Here is a 15706-nt window from a genome sequence, read left to right as displayed (position 1 = left end):
CCAGTGGAGATTTTGGACTACAACCCCCATAAGCCCCAGCAGCCAGCACGGCAAATAGCGAGAGCTATGGGAGTTGCAGTCTAAAATATCTGGAAGGCACCAGATTGACTGCCATGGGCTAGAAGCTTCTTGGCATCGGTAGCCCTCCATAGTGGCCAAAGGGCTAGTAAGAAGAGGCATGCAACTCTCTCCACCTTCCCGTGCATGTCAGCACAGAACATCGTGAACTCCCAAATGTCCGTCGGCTTCCCATGTGCTCCATTCACATGAGACCGAGCTACACCCTTCTTGTCTCACCCTCTTCACTGTGAACGTTGGCTGTTGGATTGTGGCCTTTTGTTCCAGGCTCTTCTTGAGCCTGCCATCTTGTCAGTCTGTGTGTTCCACCCACCCACCCTTACCTCCCTCAGAATCTTTGCTGCTTGACTAGGCCTGGACAGTCTCAAAGTGAGAGACCATCTCACCCACCAGAAGGCAGGTGCAGAAATAGGTTTAGGTCTCTTCCATCACCTTCAACTTTCATGCTAATACATCCTGTTGCTTATATTCTGTAAAACCTGTTCTATTTCTGTGGGGGGGGGGGAAACAAAAACTAATTTTATTAAAAAGCACAACAATACACTGTCCAACGTGTCCAAAGTAGCTTTGTTTTTTAATCGCTGTGTACAAGTGCTTTTTGAAGGCTGCTCGAGACACAGCATGTGACGGCCTGTAATCTGGTGTCGCTGTGAGTAGAGAGCGTGGATCACCGGCCTGGTTGTCTCTCTCCAAGACAGACCCAGGGGTGGTGGTGGCAGCGGTTGCACTCCACACCTGCACATTCAGTACGAAGTGTTGTGGGTCAAAGGGTACCCCCCTCCCTGCCAGGGCCTGCCCTCTTGCTTCTGAAAGGGCAGGGTCACCCACTTGGGGCAGGTTGCATCCGTGGCCGGGTAGGTCAGGATGCAACTACACCAACAGCCCCTTTGGCTGCTGGGATTCCCTTGCTTTGCCCTTTGCCTCCGAGGAGTCAAGCGGGAGGAGAGCGGGCTCAGCCTCGGGGCAGCTTCTGCCAGAGCTTTGTACAGATGTCAAATAAAACTGGGAAGAAGCTGGGAAGACATGGGATGGCCAGGCCACAACTCTGTGGCAGACCACACGCTTTGTATGCAGGAGGTCCCAGGGACGGATGTGGCTGGAAGCACCCGTGGCTAGGATCCAACTCTTCTTTCTCCAACACGCGTGGCTTCCGCACTCACACGCTCTTTGCACACCATGCCAGCATCCAGTCCTGGTGGAATCAGGGTCATAATCAAGCAAGGGAAGCTGGTGCCTCTGATTTTGGGCGGGGCTGCGAATCCATTCCGGTTTTCAGTCAGAACCAGACAACGCTGCTATCTTCCCTCTTTGCCCAGGCGTATGGCAGCACATCTTAATCACCCACATGTTTAGTTTCTTTTTAACAGTTTTTAATGCTTTATGTGTGTATGTTCTGTGTTTTAGAATTTTAAATTTTGTATACTCGTTTTTATCTCAATTTTAGAATTTCTGTAAACTGCCCAGAGAGCCCTGGCTATGGGGGTGTAATAAGTATAATAAGTAAATAAATAAACAAACTCTAACAGAATTATCCAAGATGCTGAACCCATTTTTGGCGGTTAAGGTCCAGCCATTTGGATAGCTCCATTATAGTTCTGGTTGGAAACCCAGCATGGATTCACAGCCCCGCCAGAATCGGAGCCACCCGCTTCAACTGGCAAGGCGTGTGTCTGAGCACGGGCAGAGTGCCTTTCCCTCTCCCCAGCCCGTTCCGTAACACCTAGCAAGGGCGCTTGCGCTGCGCAGGAGCCGATTTCCCCGAGGCGCCTGAGCGGCCGACTTCTCCCCATCTTCAGGATCGCCCCGGCTGCTCCTGGCTGTGTTTTTACCGGCCGCAGGCTCCGGCCTGCCTCGGACCGAGGCCGCCCCGCCTCGCTGCAGCCCACGAAGCCCGCAGCGACCCTCTTTCAGCCGGCAGGGAGCCGGGCAGCAGAGGCCCGGCTGGAGCGCTGGCCGAAGGCGCGCAGCCGGCCGGGCACTTGGGCGCTCCCTGCTGGGCGCGGCGGGGGCCCTCTTGGAGCGGCGGGGGCGGGGCACGCTCCAGCCAATGGGTGCGCAGGCTGGCCCCCCGCTGACGTCACGGGCGGCGAACAGCTGATGGCGGCGGCGGCGGCGGCGGCAGGTGCGTCAAAAAGTCCCACTAAGAAGGAAAAAGAGGAGGAGGTGGAAGAGAGAGGGGAAGGCTTCGAGGGCAAAAGGCGGACGGCAAAGTTTTGGTTGCCCCCGCAGGTGCCGAGTCATCCACGTTAGGGAAGAGCTCCTCCCGGGCCGGCCAGCCACCCCCGGCCCACTGAAGGGTGTTAGGAAGGCTCAACTCGGCACTTGCTTTCCGCCCCCGGGCGTAGGCCTGACACTATAGCCAAGGCGTGCCTCTGAGCATCTGCCGAGTGCTGAGTCGCCCGCCCCCTGGGCCCCACCCCGCGGAGAGCACTAAGCGCATCCCGCAAGCCGAAGGGTCCGGCGGCGCTGGACCCCTTGGGATCGATCCTGCCCAAGGCTGAGGCTGCCACCTGTTGAAGGCGGAGGAGCCGTTGAGCAAAGCCGCAGGCCGGGCGCTTTGGCGCTGCTACCCGGCCGACCGGCAGAGGGCGCCCTTGGCCTCCGGTTGCCCCTGGCGCTGGGAGGTAACGTGCTTCCGAAAGGGGAGGCTCCATTTGGCTACCCCGAATCTGAAGAGCATGGGCTCTTTGGGGCTGGCCTCGTGCTGCCTTCCTGCTCCACCATTCCACGCTGGCTAGAGTTCTCTGGGTGTGGATGAGCTGCACCTTTCCAGCTGTTGACTGACTAACTCTGCCTTGTGGACAGGTGCTCCTTCGCCCTTTCCTTGTGACATGGCACATGCCCGGCTAATTCCAAATCCCACAGCCAGTGGGATTTATTTATTGCATTTTGGAAAAGGCATTCTGTGTGTGTGTGTGTGTGAGAGAGAGAGAGAGAGACAGAGAGAGACAGAGAGAGAAGGTATCCAAGGATATTTGGGGTTCTTTTTTCTTTTAAAGTACAAGTCCCCAAAAGCGACACCCATTCCAGCGATTTGGAAATGCATGCAGATAGGACATGTGCCATGTGCAAAAGAGGGATGTGAGGAAGCCAGTGGAGTGGGGGATTCTCGAAGGAAAGAGAATGGGAAATAGCAGCATCGCAGAGCAGGTGCAGGGTTAGGTGCAGAGAAAGGTGGGAGACAGCATCATGCTCTGAGAGGCACGTGCTCAACCTTTTTTCACAGCGGAAGCCATGGCTCTTTGGCACCGCATGTCTGTCTGTCTGTCTGTCTGTCTCTCTCTCTCTCTCACTTAAAGCCTTCTTGGCTTATTGTGATGCAGAGTCATTTTTCATGTCCTCCAAATCTCTGTTGCCTGTCAGCGAGACGACTGCCAAGTCAGAAAGGCTTTCTCTGGACGCCCACCCATCCACATTGAGTAATCTGAAGTCCCTAAAATGTCACAAACGAGTTAATTAGAGCACAGAATGAATTGTGCTGTTAGAAGTTAAAGGAAGGCTGTCCGTAGTTCAGTCTCAAGCGGAAGCGTTTTTGCTCCCCGTTTGGCCCCCAGCTGCAGTTGTGTCTGCCCCCAATACCTCCACTGTCTGAGGCAGTAAGCCTATAGACAGCAACTGCTGGGGGACATGGGTGGGAGGGTGCTGTTGCATCACATGCTTCTTGTGGGTCCCTGGTCGACAGCTGGTTGGCGCCTGTGTAAACAGAGTGTTGGACTAGATGGACCCTTGGCCTGATCCAGCATTAGGGCTCTTCTTATGTTCTTAGATGAGCTGGGCTGGGGCGAGATCTCCACGTCCCTGATTTCCTAGTGTCAACAACTGAGGCTCAAAAGCAGCTGGATGCTGCAGGGCCAAGTGCATGGCATGGAGGCTCTTGACGGCTCTTAGCCACAGCTGCTACTGCAAAGCCTGGCTTGCTCTCCATCAAATGCGTGCAATTTCTGTTGAAAGACCCCCCCCCCCTTTGCCTGATGGTATTTGGCTGACAGCCACTGGTATTGGCACTTTTCGAATTTCAGCATTTTCTGCAACCACGCAACGTCTCTGAGCTTAAAACGAGCAACAACACAGCCCAAGCTGGCTTTGGTGGCAAAAAAAAATATGAGACTGTTTGAAAACGGAGCTCCCAGTCTCTGACGCAGCAGCCACCACAGGCATATTCTGCCGGAGATGGGTGGGGGGTGGGGAGAGTCCAAAACTGCGTAGTTTCTCCCTTGGCAGCAAGGGAAGGGTTCCTTCCAGGTTCCCAGAGCAGAGCTGCCTTGAATGACACACACACACACACACCCGCCCAGCCCCTGCTGTTGCTACAGGTGAGTGGGGGCTGTGCTTGGATCCTGCCACTTCCCCAACCCCTGTCAATCTCCCATCTTTGGCAAACACTGGTCAGTCCACCAGAGGGCGCCAGGAGCTCTTGGTACCTGCACGGTTCCTTCTGCCCGCTACGAAAACATTGGATGATATTCAAAGTATTTCTCCTCTACAGGAGAGGATGGCTTTTAGGAGACTGAGGAGGTGGCTCCTGACCTGAATTTTCTGTTTCATCTTCCCTTTCGTTCCCCCTGATGGAAAATGCCTCAGAGCTCACTCAGTGTCCCAATTCGCCTTCCTCCTCCATGAACCTATAAAAAGAACAGCTGTGTTTTTTGTTTTTTTTTACCTGACAGACCAAGCAAAGGCTGATGTGTTTTGCTGCCCTTCCCTGTAAAGTTCTGGGTCTCAGCAGTTGCTTGATTCTGTTTAACATGCCAGGCCTTGGGGCACTTTGTAGTTTAAAAGCAGTGCATAATAAAGCTTCCAGGAGAGCATTTGTTCAAACTCTTAAAAGCCCTGGCCTGACCATCTAAGACTATAGGTCATGTGGATCAGAGAAAGCCAGATGGGGTGGGGGAAGGAATCATAGAATCATAGAATAGCAGAGTTGGAAGGGGCCTACAAGGCCATCGAGTCCAACCCCCTGCTCAATGCAGGAATCCACCCTAAAGCATCCCTGACAGATGCTTGTCCAGCTGCCTCTTGAAGGCCTCTAGTGTGGGAGAGGCCACAACCTCACCAGGCAACTGATTCCATTGTCGCACTGCTCTAACAGTCAGGAAGTTTTTCCTGATGTCCAGCCGGAATCTGGCTTCCTTTAACTTGAGCCCGTTATTCCGTGTCCTGCACTCTGGGAGGATTGAGAAGAGATCCTGGCCCTCCTCTGTGTGACAACCTTTTAAGTATTTGAAGAGTGCTATCATGTCTCCCCTCAATCTTCTCTTCTCCAGGCTAAACATGCCCAGGAGGAGGAACGCCAGCCATTCTGGGCTAAATCTACCAAGGGCTTGATAAGTCGGTAACAGTGGTTATTGATTCTCTCCAGTATTAGAACCCGTGAGCATTGATTTTGGTGGGTGGAGCAGAGGGGTCCAGAAAACCCAAGGAACCTCTGTGAGAGCAATTGGACACAATGGTGTTTTCTTTTGCTAAAGGAAGATGGGGTGAGAAGGGCACTCCCTCCCCAACCTAGACCCACATCAGAGGCAGACCATGATTTCACTTTTTAACTTTTTAAGCAGGAAGAAGGTGTGTTTTATACGTGACTCCCACCACCACCGAGGGCGATGTGGACCGCATGGCGCATGCCGCTGGAGAAGGCCCCCTGCGATGTGGGCTTCACGGAAGCCATCAACAAGAGTATGCAAGTTCCCAGCCGGCTCAGGGTAGCAGATGACTCCAGCGCAGGAGACCCCAAGGAGAGGCTGCTGCTAGAGGGCTTCTCTCCATCTTTTCAGATGCATGTCCCTGACAGGCTCTTGCTGGCAGGTAAAGCAATGTTCCCACTTTGGATTGGGGAGTGTGTTGGGCGAGAGGAGTCCTCCATGTGTCATCTGAGAGTGGGCTGGGCACTGTCTGCTGTGAGATACGAAGGAAAGCACTCTTTTGGCACCAGCTAGGTTTGGAGAGAAAGGCAGCCAAGTCAGCACAGCCCCATGTTTCTGTGGGGTGTGGAGGAAACACAGGACTGGCACCTGTAGAGGCTGGAAGGGGCACACTTTGCTCTTAGCATATGGGTATGTGACAAACCCCTTTGAGCTTCCTTTATTCCTCACTATAATTAAAGGATCCCACTAGGGGACAAGTCGTCAGAATGCTGCCCACTGGCTTTGTGACTCACTGACCCTCTTCTGGCCTCACAGCCACCAGCCCAGGACTCTCTATTCACCCTTGTCCTTATTTTATTGGTATCCCGCCTTTTGTCCTTCACTGCTGCCACCATAGAGCACTGTACCTCAGGTACCTCAAGAATCCAATCCAATTTATGAAACAGAAGAATTTTTATTTAACAATAAGTAAGTTTATGCAGTTTACAAAGCCTGTGGTTTTATTTGCCAAATTACTTGTTGGTTTCAGAACAGTTTCATATGTAACCCTGCCTACTCTACCCACTAATCTACACTATCTCCTCCCCTTCACTCCTCCCCCCAATAATAAAACACGTTGTTCCTACACTCTCTCTAGACCCTCTCACAAACAACCCCAGACTCTACCCTGACTCTCTTGCTCATACACACAGGTTATTTGAAAGACCGTATTCTCCCTTATGAGCCTGCCTGTGCTTTAAGATCTGGAGAAGCCCTTCTTTCAGTCCCGCCATCTTCACAGGCTCGCTTGGTGGGAACATGGGAGAAGAGGGCCTTCTTGGTGGCTGCTCCGGTGCTCTGGAACTCTCTTCCCGGGGAAGCTAGGCTGGCTCCCTCCTTGATGGGCTTTCGGAAGCAGGCTAAAACTTGTTTGTTCCAGCAGGCCTTTGGAGAGTAATCTGGTCCTCCATCTAGGTTAATTACTTATAATTTTGTTGTGTATTTTAAACGTTTATGTTTGTTTGTTTGTTTTTTACATTTCTTTTCCTAGGTTTTACAATGCATGTTTTAGACTTTGTAAGACCACTTTGAGGCCCAGTATTGGGCAAAAGACAGGATGCAAATCATCATCATTATCATCATCATCATCATCATCACACACTGCTCTGTGTTAACTCCTCCCTCTCCCTGCTAACTGCCAATCCAGACCTTTGAACCACCAGCCAATCAGCATTCACTTCACATTCATTTCACTCACTCCCCCTCCCAACAGCATTAACCACTTAACAACCGAAGTCCAAGCAGCACATACATCCTAAATAGCAACAGTCATTAACACATTACAAAGACTTACATTATATATAATTGGACATCACAGGGTACCACTTGCTGTAAGGAGCCATGTGCATGGCATGTGCAGTGCAGCATATCAATGTAAGTGATAGGGGAGGGATTTGAGGCCTGGTTCTTTGTTAGGGGGCTGCCGAAAGGGCTGCCTGCTTGCTGTGCCCTGAGGGGCAAGGAGTTGGCAGCATCTATATGTGCTCATGCTGCATTTGCACACAACACATGGCAAACCTCCCCCTTGTGAAGGGCGAAGGGGCACTGTGCACATTCTCAAACTCAACCCATTTTTGTCCAACCTCATTTATTTATTTATTGCATTTATACCCTGCCTTTTTTCCTCAAAGGAACCCAAGGCCGCGTACATAATCCTCATTTTAGCCTCACAACAACAACAACCCTGTGAGGTAGGCTAGGCTGAGAGTCTGTGACTGGCGCAAAGTCACCCAGTGGGTTTCCATGGCTGAGTGGGGACTAGAACCCGGATCTCCTGACTCACAGTCCAACACTTTAGCCACTACACCACACTGGCTCTCCTACACCTTAAGGCAGGACAACTTCCCTCCCCTCCCCTCAGCCAACAAAATCTCCCATTTAGTGGGGTTCTGTGCCTCTGAACCAGGCGACATGGATGATGATACCCCTGTTGGCTTTTTTCTTTTCTCTGTTCTATTGCGGGACCAATGGTGACACTTTCCCAATCATCCTTCTCTGCTCCAACCCCCTCTCTGTAGAAATGACGGACGCAGCTTTCAGTCCTCTCTTGGGGAGCCAGCTCCGGCAGCATTTCCCGGTTGTCGACGATCCTCTTCTAGAACCGGCTGTCCAGACGATGATGTATGGGGAGCATCCGTTTCTGAGCTTTGCCTCCCACGCTGGATCTCAGAAACGCAAACGACTGGTACGGTGTTGCGAACCGTAGTATCAGTTTTCAGGTGACAGTAAAGGAGGAGGAGATGGGGAAGCAGCCGTTGTTTCTCAGGACCAGAGAGAGATGGGCAGGCAGGCAGGGAGCTCAGTTGCAGCAGAGTAGGCTAAGGTAGGACAGACCTTCCTGACCCAGCAAGGTCATGATTTCCCCCCATTTCCATCTGTCCTGATTAAATGCCAGTTGCACTCACCATTGGTCTTGTTGGGGGCAGGAGGAACAGCTTCATTCCTCCTCTTTTTAAAAGAAAGAAAGAAAAGGAGATAGAGGTCTTGCTAGCATGGAGAGTTCACGTGTGTGTGTGTGTGTGTGTGTGTGTGTGTGTGTGTGTGTACAACCCACACAGAGCAAAAGCTTCCAGCCGTGAAACCCGCTGCCCAAATCTTTAAAAGCAGGATTGCTGAAAGCAAACCTGCTCTTGATGGCTTTTTTCCCCTCCTGCCTCCACCCTTCACATTTCTAGCAGGCTTTTGGCCGCCATCAGCACCCCTGCCGGCTGGAAAGTTCCCTTTCTCCAAAAGGACGGCGGCTGGACAGGTCTCTTGGCAGCTGAGGAGGCCAAAACCACCCAAGAGCAGGGCTACTGCCAGCCTCCACGGCAGCCGGAGAAGTTAGCCGCTCTCAAACGGGGCGCTGAACGCACAATCCAGCAGAGGAGCATGAGGGGAGTTGGGGCTTGGTGTCAAAGAGGGACGAGAGGCAGGTGGAAATGCTTTCAATTAATAGAGGCACTTTCCTGCGGGATATAATGGGGAGCATGTCTGTGGGTGCATAATACCAGAGAATGTACCAGAGAAGATGTAAACCATTGGCTTGTTCCATGTGCTCATCCCACAGACCCTTTGGCAATGCTGGCCGGTTTGATCTGGCAAATGCTGCAGTTGGTCCCAACTGGGATGTGCCCCAGAGAGGCCAGAAGGCCTGGCAACGCTCCTTCGCTATGGTGGCCTGCTGGGCTTCCTTTTGCAGTTCCAGGCTGTTAAGCCCCTGTGCGTGTGTTTCAAAGAGCTGCCTGTGGTCTCTGTTGCCTCTAGCCGAACCTCTCGGAGGCCTTGCAGGGCTCTATGCTTCATGGTGGGGCCTGCTAGAGCATCAGAGGTGACTTCTTTCCTTCCTTTGCCTCTCGTTCCCAACAGGCACATCAAGGCAGAGCCCGGAAGGAGAGAGTGCTGGTGGAGAGCCCCCAGCTGGCCCCAGGGGATGTCAGGCAGAGGCAGGAATGGTAAGAGAAAGCAGCATAAAATCCACGGGGGGAGGAGGGGGAGGGAAGGAACTTCTGTTCTTGCACATGAGGATGTAACAACATGCCTGCAGGGGTGGGACAGACCAGATGAAGGACTTTGGGCTTCTCAATCACTCACAGCCTTCCTTCTCTGGGCTGACTCAGCTGATACTTCTTGTTTCTCAGCCCTGGCAGGGAGCCTGCCTGCCTGCCTGCCTCCTGGTCCCAGCCAAGGGTTCTATGCCTTGGCTCAAGATGGCTGCAATACAGACCCAGGAGGCATCTTCTGGGTCAGCTGGGCTGGTGCAAGGCAGGTGCCAGCGGAGGAGGGCCTCCAAATCACGTGGCTGCTTCTTGCCTGGAGGACAGGGTCATGGAGACAAATAAGAGGTCCTCTGAGAGCAATCCTCAGATGTCTGAAGGCTTTCCCATAGATGGTGGAACAAATGCGTTTTCTGTTGTTCCAGAAGGCAGGACCAGAACTAGCGGGTTACAATTACAAAGGGCTTTTGGTCTCAAATATTAGGGAGAAGCTCCTGATCGTATGAGCTGTTCAGTATTGGAACGGATGGGGGATGCTCCTTTCAGAGGCTTGGAAGCTCGGGCTGGATGGCCACCTGTCGGGGCAGGGGTTGGACTAGATGACCCTAGAGGTCCCTCCCAACTCCGTGATTCTATAGGCCCCTAAGCAGGCTGCCTTGATAGGTGGTGGGCTTCCCATCCCTGGAAGTGCTTACGTAGGGGCTGAGCAGCCCCTTGCAAGGGATGCTGAGCTGGCCCGTGGTGAGAAGTGTCCCAACTTCACTGAACTTCATTTTAAAAATGCGGTTCTCCTGCAGGAGGTTTTCATGTCTCTGAGTCAAAGCACACTTGCGTTTTATTGGCTGTTTGGTGTTAGAGAGACTCATTGGGCAGATTTTTCATTGGGTTTTTTTTTTTAAAAAAAAGTCCACGTCCTGCAAGGCTCTGCTTTCGGAGTTGGCATAAGCCCCTCTTTCTGACCAAGGTGCAAGCAAGAGAGGTCTGTCTCTGCTTCCGGTGCCAGAGGAAATCATGGCTCCGGGGGTGTCCAGGTGCCTTGCAGGCTGGAGACCAGCGTGCCCCCAGCCAGCTGGAGCCAAGCGCGCCCCCTGCCTCCACCCCCTCAGTGTCCTCCATTCCCTTTGGAGGGCAGGATCTACTCCCTGCAGAATGTCCTTCAGGCGCTGCACTTCCTGGGGCACCAGCTGTTCCAGCTGTTTCGGAAGCCCTGCCAAGCCCCACTCAGGTGATTCTTTCCGATTTTGCTCAGACCTGCATGAGCACATTGGGAGGAGGGGTGGGGGCGCATGAAGCCTGCACAGCCTTTCTAACCTGCTAGATGTATGTGTGTGTGTGCTGGACATGCCGGCTCAGCACAGCTGTGGCTTCATCTCTTGGCCTCTTCTTGGCACACAACACCCCGGGTTCCCTGCACTGCCGTGCTCAGCCTTCCCTCTGCACTCCTGCATCTGCCAGAATGACACACCAGTTGTGGGAGGGAGCTGCTATCTTGGGTGGGTGGGTGGGGGGTCTGTAGGCTTGCACGCCAAGGTAGGAGACTCAGCGCCCCCGTCTGTACAGAAGCACTTTGACGCTGGGGGGCGTCTTGCACCTGCATTTGCCTTACTTCCCGGCAACTGCACGGGAAGGAAGGCAAGTGCGAATTTTCCTGCCCGGTGCCTCTGAAAAGTTTTTTAAAAAATGAAATGGGGGGAGGAAAGGAACGGGGCCATCCCTCCCCCGTTTTAAATTTAAACAGCCCAGTCTGCAGAGCTACGCATATTCAGATTAGCGGTTGCCTGGTCCTCCCAAACAGATTGGGGCAGGGGGTTGCCTGGTCCTCCCAAATTTATATTTGTTTCTGTGGAGCTCTGCAGATTTAGAGCATACATTAAATTAAAAAGGTGGGCAGCAACAGCACTGTTCCTTTCCTCCCCTCCCCACATTTTTTTTTTTGCTTTTTTTTGCTTTTTTACAGCCATGGAGCTGCTTCCGCTGCCAGAAAAGTCAGGGGAAACGCCCGACTACTTTGGAGCGGATTTTCCAGGCTTTGCCCCTGGATGGCTTTGCATTTGCGGCTGCATCATCTGTCTGAAAATTCTAAAGTGCGCATTTACGGTGGTGTAAACACAGCTTTGTTTCCATCATGTTGCAGATTCTTTCTCTGGGGAGAGCCAAAAGGATGCAGTCCCTGTAGCCTTGTCCCTTTGAGTTCTGGAAACCCCGTGCTCCTCTCAGCCCCTCATAAAATCAAGAAAGGAATCCGTTTGGGAAATTTGCCATGCTTCTAAGATGGTGGCTGTAAACATGGGAGCCTCTTGCACACCACTGAGTTGGGTCGGTTGTCTTCTGATGATGGCTGTGGGTCATCTCTGGGCCCATGGGTTGACATCCAATGTTTACACCTGCACAGACAGTGCTTACTTTAAAAAAGGAAATGTGAAGAAGTATTTTTCAAATGCCTATGCATACATGTAAATCAAATGCATAAATAGAGCATCTTTTGCCATTGAACTCTGGATGCTTAGGAAAACCTGATACCCCCCAAACCTGAGAGAGTCAGAGACCACAACAAAGTCCTTGAAAGCAATTCTTTGTCTTATTAAAGAAGGATTTAAAGTGAGTTACAAAATCCTCTTTCCCCCTCTCTTCGCCTCTAAGATCCATGGATTTTGGTTGCCGTTTTCGTCCCTCTTATCAGGATTTAATAATTAAAACAAGTTCTCCTTCCAAGATTGCTTATCCGATGTTGGAAAATGGATTTTTAGATGTCAGATATTGAGAGAAGAAGGAAGACAAAGGTCTCTTTCGTTCCTGATGTGAGGAAAGGAGTGGGGGAGTTGATAGGTGGTATTTTTTACCTAAATGTCTCTGACTGTTACAGGTCCAGGTGAGCAAGAAAGCCAGGGGGATTTTGGGTGATTGTCTTAAACAAAGGTGACAGAAGAGCCATGTAGGCCTGTCCGCTTACACAATATTGGTTTTTTAGGGTCTCGCAGCTTTAAAAAGGTGTGAAACTCAGCATACAGTATTCCATGGTGGAGGCAAGATCTGAAATGTGTAAATGTTAACACAGAGGAATTAAAGCAATCAGAACACCATGGCTGGACAGGATGATGTTTGTGAGAAGTCTGCAGCGTCACTTGGCAAATGCAAGGCTATGGAATCTGCTTTTCTGCTCTTCTCCAAGACCAAAATCCCCTGGTCCCCTTCTGCCTTACCCTTAGGCAGAGTGAGGCTGCTGCTGCAGGTTGGAACAATGGCACCTCCTCTGGCTATTGCTTCTGAGCTGGTGGTTGCTTGTTGCTGGCCTGGGCTGGCTTCCTTCTGGCCGAGCCATCTTGTGGTGTCACAGGAACATTTGGAGGGGCCCATGGTCAAGGGATCCGGCAGAGCCAACTAGCCCAGGCTGGCTGCTGCAGCAGGCACGGCAGGGGAGTGCATGCATTGCTTGATGCCTGGTGTCATCGCTGCAACACGGCAGCCTTTGCACGGGGAAGTGGCAGGAGGACAGAGCTGGCTGTGCCTTGCAGCCCCCCCTGCACACACACATTTCTCTGGTGTCCTCAGGTGCTGGCCCACAGCTGGTGTTGAAGTGAGCCTCAACGGCTGGCCCAGTGGGCTTCTGTGCATGAATAAGATGGGGCCCTTTGCCCCAGGCTTCAAGATGCCTTTGGCCGGCCCTGCTTGGGACAGTCTTCCCCTTAACCCACACCTCCCTCTTGCCCACCTCCACCCCCACCCCCCACCGGCTTCTCTCTTTGCTTTTCCTGCTCATGGAGTGTTCCTTTCCTTTTCTTTTCCCCTCAGTTCCCGGGAGGTGAACCTGGTCTTGGAAACGTCCTTAGATGAGTTTGGCACCACAGACATCCTGGCCATGAGGAGGCAGGTAGGGGAGAGAATGACCCAAAGTGATGACATTGCATATCGGTCCTTCCCATGCAAAGGGCGGTTGCTCACCCTCAGTTCTTTAGGGGGTAGGAGCAGAAGCAGAAGCAGGAGGAGGCACCTCTGGGGGCTGATATCTCTCACTGTCCCACCTCCTGCCTCGTTCTACACCTTGGCTTCCATTTTGCACAGGAGTTGCCCACTGACCTTCTCCCCGTTTTCCTTCTTTCCCCTTCTGAAATGCAGCTGATCAGGATCTCTGGGAGGCTCCGGGCGCTGGAAGAGCAGTGCGTGGGCTGGCGCCAGAAGGAGTTGCTGCTCTACTCTGTGCTGGTCTCGACTTGTCTCCTCAATGCGTGGCTTTGGCTACGGAGATGAAAGGGCCGTGAGACAGGCAAGGATGGCGGCAGGGTTTGCAGCTGGCAGCCAGTCTGCGTCTCTTAGTTTTTACCGACCCCCTGCCTAGATGTCCTGGGATTGCTGCTGCTCCTGGTTCTAGCAGAAAGAAAGGCAAGATGTACCTGGAGGATTCAGAGGAGTGGGGAAGGACGTGTCCTGGAAGGGGCACCGTTGCCTTCATTGATGGGCTTGAGTGGAAGGAGGCGGTGTGGGGCTGTGGCCATGTCTGGCGGAGAATGGACTACCAATGGGCAGAGCTGGGGTCCTCCAGAGATGTCACAAGCCCTGGGTGAGGGTGGACCTCATCTTCACCTAGAATGCAGCTTTGTCTGTGTTGCCTGTCAGGGGTGCAATCTCACTTATTGAGATGTGTTTGCTTTTGGTAAGTTCCCAGATGCTTTGGCTCCAGCAACTCTAGCTGGAATGACAGAATTTATAGCTGTAGAAGCAGATGCTGAACTCTTCTGGCATGATGGCTTTGGTGTGTGTGTGTGTGTGTGTGTGTGTGTGTGTGTGTGTGAGAGAGAGAGAGAGAGAGAGAGAGAGAGATTAATGTCTCTTGTCAATCAGACTGGGGTGATCACTGTATTAACAAAGGAGAAGAGATGGTTCCTACGTTGTGGGGTTGACATGTGGAGTCAAGCGTCAGGAGCAGGAATTCTTCAGAAGCTCCCCAGTAAGAGCATCTTCTTAGTAAGGTGTTTTGGAGTAGAGGCCTTTATATCTGGCCACAGCATCTGTGGTCAGTTATTGCCTGGAGTCTGCAGGGGTAGAACTGAACCAAGAAATTCACTTTGCCGCTGCTCCCAAGAGTCCTCCGCTGCAAGTGACGCCCCTCCTCACGGCTGCAGCTGATATCTCCCGTTGGCATGAGTACCTGGGCGGCGTGCGTGCCGGTGCTGAAGAACTCTGCAGTGTCCTGAAATCCTAATAAATGTCTGGTAAACTTGAGCAGTCTGTATGTGTACGTGTGGCACAAATGCATGGCAAAGCCCAGGGAGTGGGGAGGAGGGGAGGAGTCTGTTTATTCTCTGAGCAGCCCCACACACAGCCCCACACATGTGGCCTCTTTTGGGTTTTGAGGGACAGGAGAGGTGAATCCTCTCATCTCCAGAGGAAGCAGGGCAAATCTTGCCCAAAGTGCTTGGCACCTTCAAGCATTGAGTGGGTCACTTATAAGAACATTAGAAGACTCCTGATTGATCGTGGGTACATCTATACGGGCTCTATAACTCGCGTGAGCTGCGTATTTCTGCGTTGCTTGTCAAATCCCCTGAAATGTGCATATTCGTAGGTGCCGATTTGCTGCGACTTCTGTGATTTACTGCAACTTTAATAAAACGACCACCTATCTGGAGGTGCGCAGAAGGAAATATACTTTTTTTTAAAAAAAAAAAAAATCACACACACACCCAAAGGAGCGGCGCTTCTGCCTTGCAGAAGTGGGGGAGGGAGGGAGTGGAGTTGAACCCTCCTTGAGCAGGGGGAACTTACTTCCGAGAAAACACATCTCCCTGCCTGCATCTATTCCTCTCCTGTGTCAGAGTAACTTAAACAAATGCCTCAGAACAGGCAGGGGAGGCGGCGGGTGGACGGGGTGAGACGAAGGCGGGCTGCTGCAGTGTAACACTCTTTGAGCAGAAGTGAATCACGGAAAATGCAGGTTAAAAAATAGTGAGATGCAATCCAGTGGTCGTATAGCTGAGGGCTGTATGAAAGGCCTCTCTAGGTCAGTATTCCCCACAGAGTCCAAACAAATGCCCTTGGGACGCCTACTAGCAGGGCATGAATGCAAGAGCCCTCTCTGCTGCACCCCCCAGCAACTGGTGTCCATAGGCAGACTACCTCCGACACTGGAGGTAATAGGGAGCCATCAGGACTACTAGCCACGGATAACCTGATTCTCCTCCGCGTATTTGTCTAACCCCCTTTCAAAGCCATCCAAATCGGTGGCCAATTTGTGGAAGGAAATTCCATAGTTTAACT

At 52.2% G+C, this 15706-nt stretch overlaps 1 protein-coding gene across 2 annotated transcripts; it reads left to right on the top strand.

Annotated features, from left to right (window-relative positions):
- Window positions 1-2165: 2165 nt before the first annotated feature.
- LOC134409117 (fetal and adult testis-expressed transcript protein homolog) lies at window positions 2166-13701 on the top strand. 2 transcript variants are annotated; one of them, XM_063141697.1, is made up of 7 exons: window positions 2166-2200; window positions 5634-5880; window positions 7997-8163; window positions 9327-9412; window positions 10497-10679; window positions 13244-13322; window positions 13568-13701. In XM_063141697.1, exons 2-7 carry the CDS (start codon window positions 5679-5681, stop codon window positions 13697-13699), a joined length of 849 nt encoding a protein of 282 aa, XP_062997767.1. In that variant the 5' UTR covers window positions 2166-2200; window positions 5634-5678; the 3' UTR covers window positions 13700-13701. The 2 variants fall into 2 exon arrangements, with proteins under 2 accessions (XP_062997767.1, XP_062997768.1); XM_063141698.1 differs by lacking the exon at window positions 10497-10679 and having other exon boundaries at window positions 2173-2200.
- Window positions 13702-15706: the final 2005 nt, after the last annotated feature.

This window comes from Elgaria multicarinata, chromosome 15, assembly GCF_023053635.1.
Source record: "Elgaria multicarinata webbii isolate HBS135686 ecotype San Diego chromosome 15, rElgMul1.1.pri, whole genome shotgun sequence".
NCBI classification, from domain to species: domain Eukaryota; kingdom Metazoa; phylum Chordata; class Lepidosauria; order Squamata; family Anguidae; genus Elgaria; species Elgaria multicarinata.
The sequence above is the reverse complement of the archived record's forward strand: the minus strand, read 5'-3'. Positions and strand labels throughout refer to the sequence as shown.

Coding starts and splice junctions, on each gene's coding strand:
- LOC134409117 (XM_063141697.1), top strand. CDS start 5,679: ATGTGGACCGCATGGCGCATGCCGCTGGAGAAGGCCCCCTGCGATGTG. Junction 9,413..10,496: donor GTCAGGCAGAGGCAGGAATG/GTAAGAGAAAGC, acceptor GGTGCCTTGCAG/GCTGGAGACCAGCGTGCCCC. Junction 13,323..13,567: donor TCCTGGCCATGAGGAGGCAG/GTAGGGGAGAGA, acceptor TCTGAAATGCAG/CTGATCAGGATCTCTGGGAG.